Source organism: Ambystoma mexicanum, chromosome 10, assembly GCF_040938575.1.
Source record: "Ambystoma mexicanum isolate Mex_15411 chromosome 10, UKY_AmexF1_1, whole genome shotgun sequence".
Classification (NCBI taxonomy): Eukaryota; Metazoa; Chordata; class Amphibia; order Caudata; family Ambystomatidae; genus Ambystoma; species Ambystoma mexicanum.
The window spans coordinates 878,577,273-878,601,325 of record NC_090932.1 but is presented as its reverse complement, the minus strand read 5'-3'; the positions used below and the strand labels follow the sequence as shown (position 1 = coordinate 878,601,325).

General features: G+C 43.5%; 1 protein-coding gene across 1 annotated transcript in view; it reads left to right on the top strand.

Annotated features, from left to right (window-relative positions):
• Positions 1–338: 338 nt before the first annotated feature.
• Positions 339–24,053, top strand: part of PPP1R2 (protein phosphatase 1 regulatory inhibitor subunit 2) — a 235,789-nt gene continuing 212,074 nt past the window's right edge. The window contains exon 1 of the mRNA XM_069618586.1: positions 339–592. Coding sequence (XP_069474687.1) covers positions 468–592 — 125 coding nt within the window. The 5' untranslated portion in view covers positions 339–467. The remainder of the gene's footprint in view (positions 593–24,053) is intronic.

Genomic DNA, 24,053 nt, shown 5'->3' with positions numbered 1-24,053 from the left:
GGAATGGAACGTATTCTTGTTACGGTGAACCAGCCTTCTCATGAAAGTATAAATGTATTAAGTTTGATTATGATTTGTAGTGGGATTTCTTTAAATCTGTGAAGTAATTCTCTGTAGATGGCCATTCACAGTTAGTATACGTTCCTTTTCTATTCTTGGTTTACATTTTAAAAACAGCCAATAAAATGTAAATGCCATTTAAGCAACTCTTTCCTGCTCGTATTTATTATACTTTCTATTTTAATAAGTCATTTGTTTTATGGGGTTGAATTTACTTTGGGGTTGTTTCACCAGGCTAGTCCGCTTGTTTTGAGTTTCTTTTCAAGGGGCGTGGGGCTGGTTTTGTAGTTCAGACCTAGTATGGTGATCGGTGACACTGCTGGGTACAAGGCTCCGGAAGACAGACACTGGGTGGGGGCGACAGGGAGCTGGTTGAGGCGCTTGCTTTCCGTTCTGCAGCCCAGGATATGGCGGCACAGAACAGCGGACCCATTAAGGGGATCCTAAAAAACAAGAGCACGGAGAGCGGCCCTGCTGTCATGGCTAAAACCGAGCACCAGCAGTCGCAACAGTGCAGGGACGAGGACCAAAGGTGAGTGCAAGAGGATGTTGGAGGTGGGAAAGGATGGAAGAGGGCAGGAAGGGGGAAGGGATTTGCAGAGGTGTGTCTGAACTTGCTACAACGGTAGAAGTTGTTTTATAAGTGGAATGCAAAATGGAAGGAACGGTGAAGAGTTAGTCCAGGTATGTATGTACTGGCTGCACATTGTAAAAGGATTGTAGGTGTTAGGGCCGCCTCAAATGTAAGTCTACTGCTCCTGGTTGAAAAAAAGTGATATGAAGATAGGTTGCCTTGGTGGAGAGGTGTCCGATGCGGAATACTGGAGAAGAAAAAGTTTGGCGCCCGAGGTGGAAACACTTGGGGAAGAAGGCGGAGGTTTAGCTCTTTTTCAATACCTTTCTTCTTTGGATGCGAGCAACAGGAAAGAAATATGGGTACACCAGTATATGATGGTTGTATTATTGTGTTAGTTGGTGCAACTGGCAACCTGCTTTCGCAGCTCTTATCCTTTAATAATCGCCCTTTTTAATGTTTCTTTTGGAAGGCATTGCACACGAGGAATATTGTCGTATGTTAATTGAGAAACATTGTCCTTTTTGTAAATAAAACTGAAAAGAAGATGCCGTCCGGCTCGGCTTTGCCTATTAAGATGTGTCTTATTGTGGCAGTTTATGTTCACACTATAAGTTTGAATATGCATTTCTTGGTCGCTGTCCATGTATGAACAGGATTTATATGTTGATCATAGAATCCTGTTCACCTGAACGATGTTTGTTTCCCAGAGAATTTGGTAGCCTGAATTAGTTCTAGTTATTTAGAATGGGTTACATCCTCCGTGTGAAAACAGCCTCAGATTACAGATAACTGACATATTTCTTTAGGTTGTCTGATATTTTTATTGTACCGGCTGTCCTTGCAAGGGCCTTAAATCGCAGTAGGGTTTGGGGTAGCGGGGGGGGGGGGGGGCATTACTAGTAATAATTTAGTGTTCAATTGTGTGCAGTTGTAAATTTTACGTTTGCAATTTCTCAGATTGGCACACATGCAGCGTAGGAACAGATACCTAAACATTTCTATGCAAGCCATTTCATGCCTCCATTTTATGGACCAGATTAGCTGGTCAAGGTACTCTCCTTTCTTTACATATTTGAGTGAGATCGCCTCAAGGAGAAATGGGGAAGGAACCTTTAGGGCAGTATTGAATTGCTTAAAGGCACACTATATATTGTGCTTGGCTGTTGAAATAATGGTTTTATATCATACAGTACGTGAAACATTTAGGCCCTTTCCCAACATAGTTTGTCAAGTTATCAGTACATCAGGAGCCTAGGGATGGGGAAAGCATAGTCTTAGTCTTGCATATGCTAATTTTTCTATAGCATTTCAACAGCTTGTTTTGGTTTCTGAATAGTGAAAACATTTTGAGGCATTGCCATTGTAAACCACTTTGTTGTACCCATAATATATGCCAGCAGTCACACTGTCTCATTTTCACATTGCGACACTTCAATATCTGCAGCCCATGCACTGCAGATAAATTTCATCACACTGTGATAACAATGATGGTCTCAAATCAAGCATGAACACCACTCTGACATGTTGTTTAGAATCTCCGAATATGCGTGGAGGCTGTGCAATCCACGTTTAGCCTCTGGTCTAAGTTACTTGTATATATTGACTGTATAATTTCGAGAAGCCACTGCATATGATCTTTGTTTGGCCACGCTGTAGATGGATACCAGTGGTGCTGTTGGTTGTTGTTTGCACCTAAATTGTGATCTATGTTCCATCATTGTTATGTGAGCAGCTCTGGTAATTTTTGCCACGCTTCGTGTATATCGCCCCCTTGCTGTTAATGTACTGACAATTTCCATGTTGTTCCTCCTATTTTATATTTTTTTTTGTAAATTTACTATTGGATCATGACCCACATGAGTAGTGCTTCTGTATTGGCAGTAGATGGCCAATCGAGCTCGGTATGATTTTTGGGAGCAACTTCCCCAGACGGCGCACACTCACTCGTTGATCATAAAAAAAAAAATGTTTTGTGAAAATGCCCATCTTACATTTTGGCAATATGTGTTTCACCAGAAAGAATGTTCAATAGGCACGTAACTCTGGTGCAATTCCTTCAGATCCCCTGGTAAATGGTCTCCTAGCAATCTTGGGTGGAAGCTGTAATATGGTATTTCAATCTGTGGGTTTGTAGAAGCTGGAGCATGTTAATATTTCCTGGTTTAACTGATAAGTGTAAGAAAACACTATTTTTAATGCTCTGGGTCGTTGCAAACATCTTGGCTTCTGATATTGAGCCAGTCAGAGAAATCTTTGACACTACATAGACCTCCTCGCCATACTATCGTTATAATGTAGCCTGGAGCGTGTTTCCACACCTTAAGTTACCTAAGGTAAGGGTTTTTGTCATCATAGCGTTGTTCAGTCTAAAGAGTTCGCCACACACACTATTGCTAGACTGTGGCAAATACTACCCCATGAACGTCATATTCACTTGCTGGTAGAAAAGGTCTTTAAATATTTATTTTCTGGTGTAGTAGCCGAACCCTGCATTATAATGCCTACAGGAAGGCATCCCGAGGATGCTCAGTCGTTCAAAATATCTTTGATACATTAAATAGCCTCAGATTGGGGACATTAGGGTGTAGGGACACTATTTCCAGCCTTAACCTGATTAGTGGGATCAAAGGGTATGTTTTCTACTGATTTTCTAAATGCAGTGGTGTCAGTCAAATGTATTACTGAAGATGTTGGTAAGAGTTATAGAAAAAGATTTAGCTATTTAAACAGTACTGACAAAGCCAATAGGTTTGGTTTCTGAATAGCAAAAACATTGTGAGGCATTGCTATTGTGAACCACTTTGTTGTACCCAAAATATATGGCAGCAGTGACACTGACTCACTTTCACGGTGCGACACTGGCAATATCTGCAGCCCATGCACTGCAGATAACTTTCATCATGATGTGATAACAATTATGCAAATGCTGCTTCTCTAAATCACTTCCGTGATGCAACCCCCACGCAGTATGCTCCGTCATTCATACTGCAAGCAATGCCAGTGCAAATTATGCTGTGCCTAAAACGTATAAACAGAAGTGCTTGGGAGACATATCATTGGCAATAGTCACGCATTGGCAAGAGGGTCCTGCTGCTCCAGCATGAGTGACAAGTGATTGTGGTGTCCTATCCGGGCTGTGTGAATTTATCGATGGAGGTGCCGTGTGTCCAGTTTGATTTATGAAGTGCTGCTGTGTTCAGGGCATTGTGGCGTCTGATGCTGCAGTGTTTGTCATTCCTATGGTAGTTTGTGCAGAAAGCTATCATTCCTTGTCTTCTCATTGTTATTGCAGTCTTTTGAAAGAGGAGCTGTCATGTCATGTGTCTTGCACCCAGTGCAACTAACTGCATCGAGAAATGATGAACGTGTGTTATGCGAGGGGTGGGGGGAGACATGTCATAAGGAATGCTGTGAGTGAAGCTTGGATGAACGTTCTGTGAGATTTTTAGTTGGTGCCTGGAGCTTTATGGAGCTGGATGAACTAGTGGGCGTTTCCTCCTTTAACCATGCAACTGAAGAAGAAATGTACTACCTACACGTTTTGTGAGGCTTCTGTATGCAATAGTGCAGTACAAAGGTGCATTCATTTTAATGTGCTGACAGGTTTTCAGACGGTGGCAGATGACAACGAGAATTCTTTCTAAGAAGAAAAACAATCCTTCAAAACTGCCTCCCGTGAAATCGTGCCCGAGTTAGCTACTGTCGTCCAGAAGGACAGAAATCCACCTTAACCTGCAGCCAAACAAAATCACTAGGTCAACCAAGTTTTTTTCTTTTCGCTGCAAGACATCACAAAGCAATGGAAACTTTTCAAATCACCATTTATTGGTAAACCTTTGTTCCACGTCATACTTTATCTGAAGAGCCTTTAAATGACCTAATAGTGTGTCCAATTGCCTCATATAGCTCGAAACTATAGATTTTAAAGAAATAAGCAACAAGAACCAGTTGAGATTGAAGAAAAAAAGCAACCACCTGCTATATTTTATGAATCTGATAAATGATTTTTTTTTTTTAGCCTTTGTAAGCATGTTTCATATTGTACTGGTGTGTTGGTAATTTTCATAAAATAGTAAAATAACGGTGTTAGAAATAAAAATGGGTACTTTGCAAGGCATACAGATTTCAAGAATTGATTAGCAGAGTTTGCTAATATGTTTTTTGATTAGCAAACAAACTCATTTGATTAGCAATGTTGTACTAATATTTTGGATGTTACCAGAAGTTATTTGTACCCAAGTCATAAAATGACCAACAATACAGCAGTTTTGTGTACCATTGAAGGTAAGACCTTAGTGAGATGAGTCAGTCCTTGGCTATGTGTTAAAATTCTGCTAGCCCTCATGGTCAATTACCTTAGTTTATCTATAAAACGTAAGAAAAATGCACTCGACCCATGGCAACTGACATAAAAACCAATGCTTCCCAATGTCAGTTTGGCCAGAAGTGGCATTCTGAAATTTAAGGACTCATGATAATTTTACAAAGAAAGACACGGGATCAAAATGTGATATATTGGTTGGAAAGAGAGTGAGGCAATCCTTACACAGTTTAGAAATGTGAGTCAGCTAGCAACATAACTCACTCTTCAGATGCTTGGTTGGCATTTTGTTGCCCATCATATTCTGGTCCACGAGTGTGTCATGGCCCGTATTTCCCCAGTCCACATTACACCCTTCCTGCGTTGTAGCAGCTGCTTGTCTGGATGCATCTGCTTACCGACTCTCGGTCTTGTAAACACTCTTCCTGTCAAAGTATAGTCCTCACCTAACACAAGGCTAAAGTACATGCCCCACGGTGAAACACCTGTGTATGAGTGTGATATAAATAAAATATATATCATATCATGGTGCACCATTTTAAGATGTCAATACAAGGGTCAGGGATAAAACCTCTCATTAAGTTCACAATTGGAGTATGTAATGTCACCTACACTTCCGAAGGCCAGTTGCAAGGTATGTTTCAATGAATGCTTCTGTTTCTAACCAACGTCACTGTCTTGGGGATGGAAAATGGTCAAAGTATGCATCTATTATGTTCTGTATGGAAAGTATGGGCACTAATATTGACGCCTCACCAGATAACCAATGCAAGTATAAACATTCAGAAGGGCAAGTAATGTTGCATGTCGTATATCCTTGATGCCACCACCTGATCTAGCATCATGAATATTTGGAAAAGTGAGCATGATGCTGCAAGCTGTTGCCTAGATAGGGGGTGTTGCTTTGTCTAGGAGTGGGTCCAGAGTGCAGTTCAAATTTCTTGCCCCATATCCAAGAGTTTGGTATGTGGCAGCCAATACTGCTATTAGGGCTGTGGACAAATGAATTGCTCCCCAAATTAGTTGCATAGGAGTTAATTGGACGAATATCACACACATCTAGAGCATGTATCACGAACACATGGTCTCTGAGTAACTTGAACATTATGAAAAGTGTCCACATGTTTCCCAGGGCAAGACCCCCCTGGAGTATGAAGAGCTGAAGCTCTATCTATCCCCCCAAAATATTAGGTATTTTTTGAGCGGGGAGAGGGAGTTGAGCTAAATGGACTCCATGCCTCTTCACCACTCTATATGGCTTCAGAAATGTATTATTTCCCTTAAATTCCATGCCATCACTTGCACCCACGCACCTGGCATATTAGTGGCACGTTCCTTTGAGCTACTAGTTCAGCATGTTCTGCTTTTAAACGCTACCAACTCACCACTGCAGGGTTAGAAATTGAGGGGAGCTGGGAGCTATTTAGCTCCTGCTTCTAGCATATTAGAGCCTGGTTAGCTTGAAACAAACAGCTGACAGGAGCTACGTTTGGCTCCTAGGGCCAACTGGTGCCCTCCAAACATGTAAATGTGACATTAACGTTGAGTATTTGAGAATGTTAATTACCAAAAATTAGGACACATCTAATACACATTTAAACATAATGGATAAAAAGTTAAAGGAGCAACTCTGGTAGCTCTTAGTTCCCCTGCCATAGCTCCTGCCGTCTGGATGATGCCTGACACCCAGGAGCTGGTTTTAGCTCCTGCTCGTTGAATCTTAATTTCAAACCCTGCCACTGTGCGTGTGCTTGATGCTAGCTAGACATTTGAGGTGCTATTGAAATCCCTGTACCCCCGCCCCCCGTAACCCTCGCCTTATAAGCAGCAACCTGTCCATTGATTCAATCAACAAGAAGGAAAATTGGGAGATGGGGGGGGGGGGGGGGGGGTTGGTGGTGGGACTGGTAAATTAAACTGTGGTCTTTAAGCAGAGAAGGGTAGGAAATACATTGGTCCCCACCCCTGATCAATGCACACCAACCATGGGGTAGCACAGAACCCAACAGAAAAATTGGGCTGGCAGGAAACCACGGCTCCCCTGCCCCCCTTGCCCCACCGTACACCCACCGACAAATAAAAAAGCAAGTGCAAGGAGGGAACATCGGCAGAAAACAAAAGCGAGTGTAGGAAAAACATTTAAAAACAGAAGGAAAGGGATTCAAATGTGAAGTTGCAAGGCCGCCATAAAAAGTCATTTGCCACCTCAGTTAAACACATACACACAGCATAACATATTTTACTCGCCAATGGCTAGTGGTGAGTGCACATTTTGCACCCTGAAGTAGAGATTCTTCAATTTATGATTGGTCAGAAGCCCACAAGAAAAGGTAAATTCTTTTCGTGTTCAGTAACAGTTTGCCATGTGTGTCGTCATAGGAGATCTAGATTTCTGAAACGTTTTGGAAGTCGACCAGAAGACTGTAAACAGGAGCCATGTGCACTTACCATGTACAAAGACAGTGCATAAAATGGTTCTTCACAGTAGATGGAGGCAGCAGCGTATCTGCCTTGACATCTGTTTTTGTGTGGTGTCAAGGTTCATGGTCTGGGAGAGCCAATGTGGGCAATCTGTGCCTCCAGCTCTGAGGTCAAGACATCCTCCCACCTCTAGTCCTCAATCTCGGACATCCCCATGTCCATCTGCATCACAGTGTGCCCTCCCATGTTCCCCCAAATGCAACGAGTCATTTATCCGTACACTTCAGCACAATTTGCATCACATTTGTTTTGACAGTTAAAAAAAAAAAAATGTTTCCTTATTCGAGAACTTGACTCTTTCAAGCAGCCGAGCAGTGCTCATTGGTTGAGATTACAGACAAGTATTACATAGTTAGAGGCAGCCCTACGGATAAGATATTTATTGGCCACTTTTAGCCCCTATAAATAGGCAAATTAACCCCAAAAATAAAAATAGGAAGTAAAAATACTGCCAACAAAAAATATAGGAAACTGCAGAGTGCAAAATGTGCACTCAGCACTAGCCTTTGGCTAGGGATAATTGACTCTTGGCGGGTAAAATATGGTATGCATGGATATGTTAGTAGTGCACGAAGTACCACAGGAAGAAACCGCTATTATAACTGCCTGATTGGAAGAAGTAACTGATTGGAAGAAGTAAACGTGTATCTTGTAATGTGCATGAATAACTAGGTGCAAAGAAATAACGATCACAAAAAACATTTCCGTTTTCTAGTTAAAACATTTTCACTCGCTTATTAAATACTCACACTGTGAACTGGACTTAAATTTTACTCGCCAAAAAGTAATTTTACTCCCAACTTAAAAAAAATAGGGATTAAAATACTCACATCAAAATCGTATCTGGAGCACTGGTTACAGGGACAAACGGTTCTTACAACACAGTAGTAACTAGTATACAATATCGGGGAGTTGGAAATGGTTAACATTTAGAGTTATACGGTTACATTTACTAGTGATAATCTGAGACAGAGCACTGGGTGGGCTCTAAATGGTGGTCATCGGGAGCGTTACAAGACTGGGTGGGTTGGGGGTGTATCATAGGATGTGAATTAGGTGCCCCTTAAAGAGGAGGTATTTAAATGACTTTTCTGAATTGGCTGAAGGTAGGAGGGAGTACGTGATGCTCGAGGTTCCACGGTGTTGGTGCATAGAATAACAATACTTGTTTCCAATGTCAGAGATGGCCTCAAGAACGCAACTCCCAGAGGCAGTTCACAGGTTTGTATTTTGATTTGTAATAAAGGGGTCTCCAAGGTCTCCCCCCCCCCCCCACCCCTCTTTCTCTTCATTGGCTAGACTCCCCTACTGGTTCCCAGGGCAATCTCCAACTCTTCCCCCGGGAGGTATTACAATGGGCAGAAGATGGGTCTAAGCCTTTCCCCTTTCTCTTTTGCGGGTCTGCTTTGGTTGGGCAATGGCAGCCTGCTGCAGTGAGTTTGAGCGTTGAGGTCCAGTTTGTTGGAGTCTCCCAGGTTGTTGGGCCATTGGGTTGGCTGGTGACCATCCTGACTTTGATGAAGTGGTCGGGAGCTTTACGCAGATGCGCTGATATCTGCTTTGTTCTCTGTGCTGTGTCGCATAGCAACTTCACATCATTCCATTGCTGGTTTGGGTGCGTGGTTACCCTGCAACTACCTGGAGTTTCTCACAGGTTATTCTATTGTGCTCTGTTAGCTGTGCTTGCTCGAACCTATAGTTTTCCATGAGAGACTGAAAGCAGTGCAAAACAGTTATGGGATGATGACACTGGTCCTCTAGACAAGCAAACTGGCACTATAAGAAGCGACAGGACCTGGGGCCCTTCAACTGCCACCTTCTGCTTATGGGGTAGAACTGGCTCTGGAACCCACGCTGCTAAGTGGACTCCCCATCGCACCTGGTTAGTTCCCTTTATTTATTTATTTTCCCCCCCTTTTTCTTCTTGTTTATAATCAAAAATAGATTTTTACAAGGATCTTTTCAGCGATTAAAACGTATTTGAAGACAGATCAATGGACAGATGGAAAAATGGAAAGTAGCAGGAGATAAAAAGGGAGTTATTCAGTGGTTTTGTTGACCAGGAGGTCACTTGATTTCCTTTTAGTTAGACAGATGACAGGAAAGCTGCGTGGTCAGTCATTCGTTCAGACGTCGTTTGAGATGTAATCATCTTCATTGCTGCTTCTGGAATTTTGACTGCTGCTATGGTATATCTCACTGTCGCCCCTGCTATCAGGCGACGCCACCGAATGTCTTCGTCTCGAATTTTTGAATCACCAAAAATAGCGGTGTTAAAAATGAGACCCGGAGATGGCTAGTCTTTTGGCAGTTCATTATTAAGTGTTTTAGCGTTTCCTGTTCCGGTTCCTCTTTGCACAGTCTACATTTGTCTGATGTTGTATGTTTACGCATGGCTCGGATTTCTTGGGTCGGAAGTAAGTTCAGCCGTATTCTTATAAACAGTTTCTGAAATGTTTTGTTTGGAAATTTGGAGCAGTATGCTAGTGGGCCTTTCAATTTGTTTGTTGATGGTGGAGGATGTCTCAACAGACGATTTGCAGTTGTTTTTCAACACGTCAATATCTAATCTTCTTGTCCCATTTTTGTCTTTATTCTTTCCGGTTTCGTAATCAGAACTTCCTGGGAGCAAGCAATTTCATTCAGTTTATTGTCCAGATTGCGTTTCCAGATGTTTAAGGCTTTGCATCGGCCACTTTGAAGTTCAATGTTGATAATTTTGTAGATAGGCAAGTTGTCAGGAATTAGAATTTTCTGTAGTAGTTGCATTTGTCTTTGTTCCACAGAGGCTGCCACTGACAGAAGACCAAGCTCACGCCTTTTGGCTGATATTGAAATTGATTTAAGAAGTCCTAGGAACGATTTCCACACGTAATCTATGGCCAGAGTGACAGTGGAATGTTCAGGGATGCGTCCATTCCATAGGTCAGAGCAGGGACCACTTTGGATTTATAGAAGTTTATTGTTGGCGTTAGCGAGAATTTCCCGTATCTTCTGTCTACCATCCTAATTTGGCTGGTCAAAGTTTTTGTTTTACTCCAAAGTGATTGTATCATTGCTTTTTCATTGTTTGTTGAGTCCATCGATATGCCTAAGTAGTTAAATTGCGTGACGACTTCTATTTTTGTGTTGTTGAGTGACTAATGGCTTTTGTTCTTTTTCCCCGTTTGTCTTTTTGTTAACGATTAGTACTTCACTTTTGGCTATGTTGATTTCCAAGTTGTTTTCTTTGGTATATTCTTCCAAGTTAGATATTTGGTGCTGTAGTCCAATTTGAGTTTGGTCTAAAAGAATTTATATAAGATCCGAGATGTTGAATGGTCACCTATTTTAGGCGGGAATGATCTGACGGAATCTTCAGAGTGTTGGAAGTCACCGATATATGCAATAAAGGGGGCAGGTTCCAGGGGGCACCCCTGCTTTTACTCCTTGCTCCGATTTTAATTTCCTCTGAAAGTTGGCCTTGTTGGCTCAATCGTACTCGGATTTTGGTATTGGCGTGGAGAGCAATTACTGGTTCGAAGATTTCAGCAGGGCAATTCCATAAGCTGAGTTTAGACCACAGTTTTTGTCGATCGACTTTGTCAAAAGCCTGTGACATGTCGATGAATGCCATAAACACTCTTGGCGCACCGGTCTTGATGTTATTTTTGATTATGTTAAGTAACAAGATGTTAATGCTAGTGCTCGCCTTTTTCAATAAGCCAGCTTGGAAAAGATCTGCACTTGGTGATGTTTTGGCCCACTTTTAAAATCTTTGTAGCAGTAATGAGGCAAACATTTTCCCAATTATGTCCATCTGGTCTGTAGTTTGATGGGTTGTCGCGCTTGCCTTTTTTGAAAATTGATACCACTACGGCTTCAGTCCAAGATGCCGGAATCTGCTTTGTTACCTTTGCATTGATGGAAGATTTTACTTATAAAGGTTGCCCACTCGTCCGGGTTCTGTTTGAGGTCGATGTTAGTAAGACCGTCCGGTCCCGGTGCTCTTGATCTTTTGAGTTTCGAGATCAGTGTCCTGATGTCTGCGATGTCCGTAAGGTCGGCCCATTTGTTTCCTCGCGGGAATGCTGGTGCCGTTGCGTCAGGTGTTAAAGGTGCAAAGAGGTTAGCGAAATGGGCTATCCAATCTGTCTCGGGGAACGCGTTAACTAGCTGATTGGCGGTCGGACAGTCTTTACTTTTTATCAATGACCATAAATCTGTAGTGTTTTTGTTGATTAAGATTTTTAGCATGTTCTCGGCATCAGTTTGGTAGAGGGTTGCTCTGTACCCTGTTAGCCAGATGTTATAGCTCCTTGTAGCAACCTTAACCTTCTTCCTTCCTCCGGTTCGTGCGAGCGGGCAGACCGTTTTAGTTTTCTTAATTCTCTTCTTTTTGCTACTAGTATCTTGTCATATTCATGGTTTCTTTTCTTCTTTTTTCCACTGTGTTTGGTGGGTTCTTGCTTGTAAACCATCAGGAGTGGTAGGTAATTGGGTCTCGCTGATTTTGCGTCAGAAGGGGCGTTTTTCAAGTCGACGTATTTATTTGTGATATATTTCACATCTGCCGCTGTTAATCTAAGATGCATCTGATGTGTATTTTGCTCCACGTCTGAGTTCTTTTGTGGGCAGGAAGAGTTCAATGTCGCGTGAAGCAAGTTGTGGTCGCTTTCGTTGGTATGATAGACCTCAAATAAGTCAACGTAATATAGTAGGTTTTGAGACATGACAGTAGGTTTTTGTTTAATTGATTATTATTTTATTTTGTTGCTTCTGCTTAGTAGGAACAGGTACTGACATCTGGTGATACGCTTACTAGCAGAGATGGTGACTTCTGCATGGTAGGACGGAGCAAGCACAGTGTGAGCTTTGTATATGATGTAGCTGGCTTTAATGGCAATGACACCTGTATGGGGTAGCCAGTAAAGTGAACTGTGTGATAGGTGTTTATGTTGTGTTTACATGAGAGATTTTTGAGACAGACAGCGCATGAAGGTCACTTGCTATAGTGGCTAGTGCTGGGGTGGGCAGGCCGGTGAGTAGGTGTTTTATCTGTCTTTGTGAGATGGGTCCAGTGCCTGTACAGTGGACCTGAAGCTGATGACTGGTAGGTTGGGATTGCTTTTCTGTAAGATGGATAATTGGTAATATGCTGTCTGACGTTTCTCCGCTATGTATGTTTTGATGGAAAAGTGGCTGTGTGTGTGGACTCCCAGATGTTTGACACAAGGTGTGTCTGCAGAGTGAAGCATGAAGGTTCATCGTCGAAGCCAGTCTGGATATGGATGTGTTCCTTGTTGACGAGGAGCAAGAATTCATTCTTGGTGGCGTATGCAGTCGACATCCCTATCTGAATAATAAAAGATGATATTCGATTTATGGGCAATTTCTTGTTTTTCCTGTAGAGGAGAGTATGTGTTTGATTTGTGCGTGCTGTGAAAGAAGGGTCGGGCCTTTTGTACCTGCAGAGAGTATTCTGGGGTATTCATCAGGGCCATAGACTCTCATTTGATAAGGACCTTGAGTCTTCTTGATCTTAAAATAGCATCTTGGTTCATACATTTAGGATCATTGTAATCTGGATCCTGGCTGGAGTCCAAGTGAAGAGAGGCATGCCACGATGTCGTGAGATGCCCACACAACATTTAGTAAGGTTTGTTGAAGGAATTCATTCTCAACATGGCCTTTTGTGGATTCAAGTGCTGCGACGATGCAAAGGGTTTTGTGCATGCAGGAGTATTCCGCTTCCCCAGTCATGCCCCTTATTTGTCCTCTGTTACTGCACATCCAGCACACAGTCCTCCAACTCAGTTACTTGGCCATCTGCAGAAGAAGCTTTCTTACACACCAGGTCAGTATAGAGTGGTGACCCTTAGGCACTGACCTTACTGATCTTACTTGCCAGCACCTCCCACAATCTGCTGAGTGCCAGTAGGCTGTCTTTCGTGGGTGGGACGGCTCATCCAGCAACCCAATGCTCTTTCTCTCACTTATCTAGCATCAAGGGGGCTGCCACAGGCTGCGTAACGTTTTCTTTCCTGGAATTCCTGTTGTACAATTGTGACTTGCTCCCTGTCCTAGTTGAGTGCTTATGTGTCTGCTGATCAGTGAAAAGGTCTGATTGCCTCTCCATCACTCCACCGATCTGTGGGTCAAGGCTCTCAACTGCAGGTTCATGTCCTGTTTTAAGATCTTCCCCTTGTCCTCCCACCATTAGGTTATATTGTATGCAGTCCTTGGTGTGCTGCAAGCCTAATCACTCTGGTATGGGGTGGAGTTGGAGTTGGCGCACCTGTAATATCAGAATGTGCCCCTGCTAGGCCACTTGGGTTTATGGAGCAGCACATCCAGCTGTCTAAGGCAGGCATGCTCCTCTCTACTGCCGCTCTAGGTGCATCTGGCATACAGTCAGCATCTGCCACACAGTAAACAGCCCAGAGGAATCTTCTGTTTCTTTCCCACAAAACTCCCTCAGACTGGTGGGGGGACAAGCTACAGAGGCAGCACCCAATCCCACCTTGTTGGCTGTGTTCCTTTAGATTTCTCTGCTTGGTACAGCTGCCGTGGCAGACACCATCTGCCAGTCCATCCACCGGCAGGGCCATGAGCTGCTCTCTGCTTCCTTGGAGGCAGGTACTAGGTACATAACTAATAGCTGGATCACTGCAGGAGAAACTCGTTCACCTCTAATTTCCTTAGCTGGAAACAGCAGCGGCCAGAAGAGCCTTGGGTGCATTTTGAATACAGATTTCAGGAGGAGGACACATGGGAGATGTCCACACAACAAGAAATGCCATCCAGACCAAAAGTGGTTCAGGGTCCCTCATGGTGTGGGCAATGGAATGGGGCTCAATTAGCAGTATTCATGGATTTATTATTATTTTTTTTTGTAGGACCTTGTGGCATTGCCCCCTCGTCCCCACCCCTTTTTGCGCCCCGCTGGGTGGAATTGCTCAGAAGTATATCTACATGCTGCCAAGTGAGGCCACGCCCCCTTATAACTTTCAAACAACACTATTTCTACTTTCTGCTAATAAGGACCTAAGATGCTACATGGATACAAAAGTGATTAGCCCGGAAACACCCTTGATAGTATGTTTGGTGCCATGTGAAAACAGCCGGTGTGCTGTTGTGTCAAGCGACAGACATGAGCAAAAGTGGTCTAATATTATGCTTGGAATACTTCAACTGACTTTCAGCTGTTCGGTGATGCAATGTGCGTTCGGTGCACTATTCACCAGTGGCTTAATTGAAGTTGGAAGTCAATTCCTAACTTCCAGTCCGATGCGAATGAAACGCAGCTCTCATTTAAGCTTTTCTCCTCCTCCTCTCTCATCCCTGACTCTCTGCTTACTTGCTTACTATTTAGACATGGTGCACTGCTAACGATCTCGGCCTTAATGCCAGTAAGACGGAGACCCTTCTCATTGGGACCCCGGCTCCCTCCCACACTCCGGCCGTCCTCCATGGGGCCCTCTTCCCTCGCCCTCTTGTGAGGCAAAAAACCTTGCTGTCATCTTAGACTCCTCCTCCTTCTCTCCTCACATCACGGACCTTGCCAAGAATGCCCACTTTCAGCTGCACCTCCTCCCGAGGCATTCAACCTTTCCTCACCTTCCCCCAGAAACCCAATGTCTCCAGAGCTCTGGTCCTCTCCAGGCTGTACTGCTGCAACCGCCTCTTACTCAATCTGCCTCCTAACTCCTCCCTTCATACCCTTCAGCTAATCCAGAACAAGACTGCAAGGTTTATCCTTGTTAAGCCCAGGGACTGCATCGCTCCAGCTCTAAAATATCTCCACTGGCTCCTGGTTGCTGCCAGGATCAAGTTCAACACCCTCTGCATCATCCACAAGGCCTTCTGGGGCATGGGACCCTGCTACATCCAACTGTCTCTCCCTAAATACCTTCTTGCTAGAGCCCTTCTGTCTTCTAGCTCCAACTCTGCCCCTCTCAGACTTGAGCCGAATCTCCTTAAGTTCTGGAATCTTCTCAAGACTTTCCTTTTCTCTTCTTCCTTCCCTCTGCCCCTCGCCCCCTCTCCTGCTAATGTCTTCGTTCTGCCCGGTTCCTTCAGATTTGTACTGAGCATCAGTCCCCCTTTTGTCCAGTCTACCCCTGCCCCCCGCTCTGCGCTCAACCTGCACTTGCCCTTCCGGGCCCCCTCCCACTGCACAGCCTCCTGGACCTGCACCCTTTAGCCCTTCCAGCCCCTTACTCACCCTTAGCTCGCGGACCTTCCTTCCCCTGCACTCTCTGCTTCCTTTGGCTCTGTCCACCTGGCCGCCCCTGGCACTCGCTTTCTCACAGGCCCTTCAGAATGAATAGGGCAGGATATTGTTGGTCCAACTTCCTTGGGGATTGTGATATGGTGATGCTGAACGGGCGTACAAGTGGGGGATGTCTAAGCTGGTTTTACTTGCCATCTGGGGGATTATCACACTACTGTTGACTTGTTCTATTGTACATGTGAAGTGATCCCCTTTGTTAGAAATCTGTGTGTACTGCCAAATGTAAACAGTGATCATTCATCGAGTATAAGACAGGAGGTTTGGCTAATGGTGGAGGGAATAGGATATCTTGGAGTGTGCACAATCTGGCAAAGATAACTCATTACATGGAAAACGGAATGGACCAAAACATTGTAGATATTCACACTAAGTCAGCCGATGCCATTGAACAATGGATTACTCAGCACATGGGATCCTTTATCCTGGTTTCTCTATAATTTGCATTTCAGGAGGAAAAGAATGAGCATGAAAATGGGTATGATGAAGCTATTGTGCGTGCCAAAAATATATTGAGATTATGTGAAAAAACAGCAGTGTAGCTGGATACTGCTGCGCTTAGAAACCGAAAATGCCTCGTCTGGACTGCTGCTCTGGTCAGTGACAATAGGTGGCCCACTAACCTATATCCTAACAAAGCAAAATGATAGGGCACCTCCTGTTCATGCTCGTCCAATTTGATTGAATAATGACTTCCTTGTTTTTAATTTATTCACTCCGACTTTCTCATTACAGTAATTTTGAATTTGATCCAGTAAATGTCAAAGAAGCCAATGTTCCAATTCTATTGCATGATTTGTTTCTTAATCCAAAGAGAAATAGATATGGACATCACGCAGATGAGTTTTCAATTTTAAAGTGTCCCAATGCCAATAAATTCCCATTAGCCCAATTGACAACATGTTTCAACCTTTGCCAGGTCCTTCTCAAAGCTGGACTCTTCTTGTCTTTCAAAAAAATCCTTCCTGGTGGGAATTTCCCAGCAAAAAGTGTAATTAATACAAATACATATTCCTGTTCCTTAATGGAACCATCACATCATATTACAAGTCTACTTGTTAAGGTGAGACTTCTGGCCCTATCAGCGTCCTGTGTGTGTTTGCGGCCAGTGTTTACTGTAATGAGAAAGCCGGATCAAATTCATTAAAAACAAGGAAGGTGTATTGAGATGAACCAGCGGGTGTATTATTGAGAAACCGAAGACCCACTGGAATGCCATTTGAAGATTTGTATGGCTAAAAACAGGCACTTTAACTAGCTAAGAATGTACACATACTCCCTGTATAACATAAAATGGAAGAACCTACTCGCCAAACCGAGTCCTAGCTTGTGGGAAGACCAAATTAATCTTGGAGGCCTTGGGTGCCAGTAGGGTCAATTTACAACATTGCACGGTTAACCTGATTGCGGCCCCAGTAAGGTCTGCACATGTCAAAAAAAACATTTTATGCAGAGAAGGCCATTACTGATGAAGAGCCAGAATGCCCCAGTATATAATTTGAACTAAACTTTCACAAAGGGGATGTGGAAGCCCAGATGGGGAGGTTAAAATGCTCAGCATCATTGCAACCTAATGTCCTGGCCAATATTGTGCTTGAACAGAATCCAGAGCTTTGGTCACAGGTATTGGTGACTTTGTTTAGGAAGGTATGTTACCCCGGTTGTATTGCTCAATCCTGGCGAAGGTTGATCGTTATTCCTGTCTTTAAGAAGGGCAGTAGAAGCTTAACGCCTGCTGTCCATATTAGATTCAACCGGCAAGCTGTTTGCTAGTCGTCTTATGGTATTACAGGACTGAATAGAGGCCAGGCGTTTGCTAGGAACATTTCAGACGGGATTTAGGGGTGGTTAATGCACAGTTCATAATCTACTGCTTGTGGGCTCTTATTGGAAATTTCTCGGTCAAGAGATCCCTCCCTTTATATGTGTTTTGTATGTCAACTGCGGTTGGCGTTTGACACAGTTAATGGTACAAAATTGTGGGAAAAAACGTTTGGGTTTTGACATTTCACCTTGGCTTTTGGAGGCGATCAGGCAGCTCCATGAGTTTACTTATGTACATGGCCAGTTAAATAGTGGAGGAGCTTGCACTGAGCAATTGCTCACTAATTGTGGAGTCAAACAAGGCTGTGTGCCGGCCCCTCTTCTGTTCAACTTATACATCTCGGATTTACTTGAGTGATTTGGGAAAGCAAAGGGTTGGCAGGAGAACAGGATCGCTAGCTGTCCTACGCTGACGACATTGTATTGTTCATAATACTTATGTGGGAATGCGTTGGACAGTCAGTAAGCTTTGTAGATTTGCGGGACTGCATGATTTAGTACTTAATTCTGAGCAGACTACGTTCATGTGCAATGGCAAAGGTTGCAGGAAAACTCCCTTATACTGCCCGAGGGGAAACCTAGAAATGACCACCTGCTATAGATATCTTGCCCTGGAATTTGATTGGCGAAAATATGTGTAACTTAAGGTGGAGAAGCAACTTAAGGCAATAATTCAGACCGTACTGATAACAAAAATGTGCTCATAATAATACTACAGGGTATAGCTATGCAGGAATTGCCCAACTTTACAAGCAAAGTTTCTTGCCTGCCATAGTTTATGGACTAGAAGCACTTTGTATGGCTGACCTGGGGCGGTTGAAAAAAAGTGAGTGCAAATTCTGGAGAACAATATTAAATCTACCTAGGTCTGTATCAATCGACTTGGTGCGTATGGGATTTGGGCTACTCTAGCTTACCTCATTGGTGCTTAGAAGTGGCATGCTCCTTATTAAGGCTTGGAAGGACCCCCTAATTGCCCTTTGATGAGGGGTATAGGCCTTCGGATGGAAGTTCAAGGGGAATAGATTATATAGATAGGCAGCACTAACGCTTGACTTGTTTGAAGCTCGTAGTTGGACCACTGATTGGGCTTTGGACTTCGTCCAATTAAAGACGAGTTTGTGGAAAAAATAAAGGCATGGGACTGGGTAGCCAATTACACTCCTATTGAATCGCTGAAGATACCCAGACCATTGACCTTTGATGCACAAATTCTTGTCTCCATAGGGTTATTTACAGAAATGTACATCCAGTCTGATCCGCTTAAGCCTGGACCATCTTCCTACTCTGTCAGCTTTGGGTCCCCAACTTCTAATTCCCAGAATGCTTCACACATGCAGTCTGTCTGGCACCTGACATAATTGAGATGGCTCAACACAATATAACATGTGTGGCCTCGAAGCACCAGTATTTACAACTACTTGCGCGATTTGTATGTAATCTGCGTTCAGTAAGTGACTGGTTTCTGGAAGTACTGTCTTAATTCGAAAAATAAAATGATTGCACTTTACAACATATGGGTAGTGGCGAAGGTAAAACTGGGTGAAATTAATGAAAATATATCATTGGTTCTTCTGAGAAATTACGGTATTACAGGTCTAAAACGAATATAATAGCACTTTTTAGTTTTTAATGCATTGTGAAATGAGATCTATTTTAAGGATGGAGTTTTACTATTAAGTTAAGTATAGGATTTGTTATGTGAACTATAATCTGAAATTGTTTGTAATGTTGCAATGTTATTGTGGATGTAATTTATAAATATGTCATAGTTCCTCGGAACTAAAAACACATGAATGTAAATATAAATGTGCACCCTACAATGTCATGGCAACAACAAAAACACCTTTTCAAAGTGTGTTGAAGCCAAAGATCAAAGATTTAGCTGAAACCTAACTTAATTAAATGATACAGCTGTGCCTATGAGACGGGTACAAAACCAGGCTAAGGGGGTAAACTGCCTGAGCCTTGCAGAACAAGGGTCAGGGCTTGTGCGAAATTTACTTTTGAGCATACTGGAGGCTTGCGACTCTGGTGGAGCGCCCTTGTTTCTTTAGGACTGCAACAAGAAACCTAGACAGAATAACTTCAGTGCCGAGGTTGCGTAGTTTGCGCCTTAACATCTCTTGCTGTTTTAAATTCACATGATTTACCAATGGATTGAAACTATACTTTACACCATGCAAAGTGGTGTTGGCTAAATGGGTAAAGGTGACATGCGGGCGTTTCGGAATGTTTCAATGGACTTGCTCTCACCGTACTTGCTCATTCTTTTGGTTGGTGAAACACGGTTCTTAAACTGCAATCTTATCAATTTTCTTTGAACTGTTTAGTCTTTTTTTCCCCCAGACTACTCCAATGGCCTATGATATTTGTGTTCCTCCTTTCATCACCGAGTATATTTTTGCTTGTCAAACTGCTCTCTAGAAAAACATGCTTTTAATGTGCTGATATCAGTTATTGGGAAATTGAACAGTGTAGTGTGTTCATGGGTGCCAACTGTTGATTTTCACCATAAGGGCAAAAAGTCTTGACTCCCCACACAGCTTTCTTTCTGTATATTATTAGTATACATCATGTAAAAAGCACTCCTACAACCTTATACTCCTCTCACCCACCTCTATTGTAATTTCAGTATTTGTCAAAGATTTGTTTTCCATGCAGCTAACCAACCTACACCCAAGACCTTGCCTATTAAATGCGTATGCTTGAATGATGCCAGAGTATTTTGTTCCTGCCAAGATGTACTTCAGTATTTCCTGCGAGTTAGCCAATTTTTAAGATAGAATCTGCCCCTTCTCCGTCTTGAGGAGCCAATATAGAAATGGGTGGTGAAGTGTGGGCAGAGGTTGTGCTTTTTTTTTAATTATTATTTATTTATTTATTTTTCTTTTTTTAATACCAAGGATATCTGGCTGCGGTTTCAGACTAGTCAAGGTTTCACCTCCGACATCTGTGTGCAACGTCAAGTCACACATTTGAATTATGGCAGAGTCGACTTTGCCCTTATTTCATCAGAAGTTGATGAATTGAGCACCTTCAAGACCCTCTTTCGCCTTGAGAGACACGTGTATAGGCCCATAATAAATCGCCAATAAAATGAAACCAACCTGTGGAACTCCATGCCCAGGTGATTTTGCACAGATGACATCACCTATGTTCAGAAAACCTCTCAAGAAATGTCTGTTCAATAGATCGCAACATACAAACAAGCATAACACCCTCTGGAGACCGGACCGGCCAGAACTTTCAATCTCTATCCACTGAGGTAGTGGCTCTAATGCCTACCAAAACCACACAGATGAACATCATGGTCGTGTAACTCCCTAGTGATTGAAAACTCAGATTTTTAACAACATAATAGCCATCAGAAATCTCAACACAGATTAGTCAGAGCATCACCCTCACAAACAGGACTAACTTCGAGTCAGATTCACCGACATGTGCAATATGCTTGTGCACAACACTTAAACTGAGAACACCTCGTAGATCGGGAGCCTGATCTCTGCAGCTCTAGCCCACCCACAACCCTAAACTTATTGTTCCCTATCCACCATTACACACTGACATCACCCCACAATTGTCATCAAATAGAACCCAGCGCACTAACAGTACCTCATCAATATGGTTAACAACACAGCTTGAACTATACAGATTCAGTATAACCCTAAAATTCTAAAAGGACTCTTCAGGAGCCCCAGAAAACCTCCCCTTTCCCCCAACCTTACTATTTATTAGTATCTTGAAACTGCACATAAGAAATATAACGCATTCGGAACATTGGGCCTGCAACACCATCTCGATCAAAGGAACCTGGAGGAGCAGCTCAAAGATCATTGCATGGCCTGATACATCTTCAGCTAAATGACATACTGTGCTCTATCAAGGGCTCTCACAGTACTGTCATCTAATCGTGTTTTTTTCCTTCTAGATAGAATGCACACCCAGTTATCAATGCCACGTAGAGCATACTAGCTCTTAGGACTTCCGATTCCCCATCCCCGATCCCCACTCATGAGCGTCACATGCTCTGTAACTGCCTCTCCCATATAACCATCTGTTAGGACTGATTTTATATACTCTGGCCTGGTGGACAGATGAAGGCCAACCTATATTGTGACGGGGACAACCTGGGAAGCTGTAGCCAAACCAGTTCAGGTAGCAGTGACAGGCGGTCTAGGCTAAGTTCTTCAGAGGTGGTGAGCTTGTAAAGGGTCCACAATGAGGTCACACAATGGGTATCACATATTACACTTAGACGGGATGTATACAAAAAGTTATTTAATTATGGCCAAAACGCACTATGTAGGAAAATGACTACAATCAGGTAGACTTATCACACAACACTATTAAACTAAATACATATATACATTCACTAGGTTCAAATGCACAATACAAATCAAGTACTCCTGCAAAGGGATGGTTAGACAAGTATACACACACACACACGGGTCCACAGAGATGGTCCCTAGCTAAAATTGTCTAGCCCTAACTTGCCTGGGGCCTTGTGCCCTATTGTTCAGGATACAGTTCCACAGAATTTAGGATGCAGGAAAAAATGCAGGTAGGGTCTCTGGGGTTCAGTGAAGGGTTCTTAGAGTTAGGGTTCAATGTAGACTAATGCCCCAAATTAGCCCCAACAATCCAAAGTCTTGCATAGGCAAGTATTGGCAAAGTCAAAAGTATTAGAATTAGGTTTATTATAAGCCCATTGACTTATAATGGGAGTATAGGGGTAGGTTAAAAGCTCAGTAAATTACCCCCCTTACTCCGAATCTTCCCCAGTCTTGGTAGAACAAAGGAAGGGTGTCCTACGTTGCTTTTCCCGCCTAAAACTGCAGTCCTTGATTTCAAGGGGTTGCAGGTTCGACGTCCACTCCGGTTGGTGTCTCTTACTGGTGCAAGAACTCTCGGTCGAAGAATGCAAAAATACTCGATGCAGCACCCCTCTCAGGACTGAACTCGGGTCAGGTAAGCAGGTTTCGGACGGTGCACGCCGCGCACAGCGATGCAACAGGACTCAATAGCCGCAGTTGGACGTTCCGGTCTGTCTTGGGTCCCCTTTGTGCTAGGACGCTGAAATGTTGCAGGGGGTGTCCCTGCAGTGGCAGCTGAGGGTCCACCAAGTGTCAGGCCAAAACATGCTGTGGTGACGAAGTTAGCACAGTAACCCAAAAAAGAAGCTGGTCAGCCATAGGACGGTTCCAGAGCACTTCTGAAGGCTGTCTTTGGAAGGGCACCAAGTAGACGTCGGGAGTGGATGGTCCCTCTGCGGGACTACTAAAGATCCAGAGCAAGACTGGGTTCCACCAGGGCTGCAGCAGAAGTTGGTTGCCTGGCCTCCTTCAGTCGGGTTTCTTTGCTGGTCTCGCAGCTGGACAGGATACTTGCCTCCTTGAGATTTCTCCAGGATCTCTGAAGAATGGGTGCAGGGGTCGTCGTCTTATCCTAAAAGCCATGTAGGAGCTGAAACTCCCTCTAGCAGGACTAGCACCCTCCCCCTCCACCCCCCCACACACCCACACCCCAGCTGTGGTCCAATCGGGACCGCTGGCGGGAACATTCATGCATACCACTCAGACGCACAGAAACCAGTATGTGGATTGGAGTCAGACTGACCCAGCTCACACAGCCCTCCAGTAGCCCGCAAAAAGCTGTTGCTTTCCCGGACACTGGAAGTCCTTAGAAGGATTTTCCTGGCCTCTGAGGTCAGGAAGGCTAAAGAACAAGATGGCAAAGGAACAGGTGAAAAATCTCCTGGCACAGTGTTTGACCAGTAGCCACAGTTGGTAGGCAAACGCGGTAAAGCTAAAATGAAATTCCCCAAAAAGTGGGGAAAAGTCACTGTGCCACCAACCCATCTTTCAAGTACATCTAGAGTAACCAAAAATAATCTGAGTGTTAGTCTAGGGCGAAACAAAAATGCACCCCCTTGCACTGCAGTGTAAACTGCATTGTGCAATGATAAAAAGTTATCACAAGTGATAAAAAAAGTAACCAAAAGTAGGAACACGTCTAAGGGAAACGCTGTTTCCCAGTACTGATAGCATGAAGGACAATCTGTTTCTCCATAACGTGAGCAAATGCCAGTGCAGTGAAGCTTAAGGCTTCACTGCACTGTACAAAGTACAGGTCAGATTATAAAATAAAAGCAAGCAGTTTAGGGGTTCCATAAAGATGGAAGAAAATGTGCAGTAAAGAGCATCTTTCCTAACACCACCTCTTTGTTTTAGAAAAATGACACCCCAAAAGGCCACAACAAATTTCAGAGATGCGCTATACAAGTTAACTTTACATGATATTACCTTACCATTAATATAGGCAATAATGACAGCACTTGGACGAGGGGAGTATGTGCCATGCATCCTAGCCTAAAAACGTGATTTTATTATTCTTGTTAAACTTGCAATAATGGACTGGGTCAGATGTAGCAGCGCATGTTTACAACACCGAGTGTGTACTTTAAGGAAGGCAGTTGTTGAAGATGTAATCTGTACGTTTGACTGGGTGCCATTCCG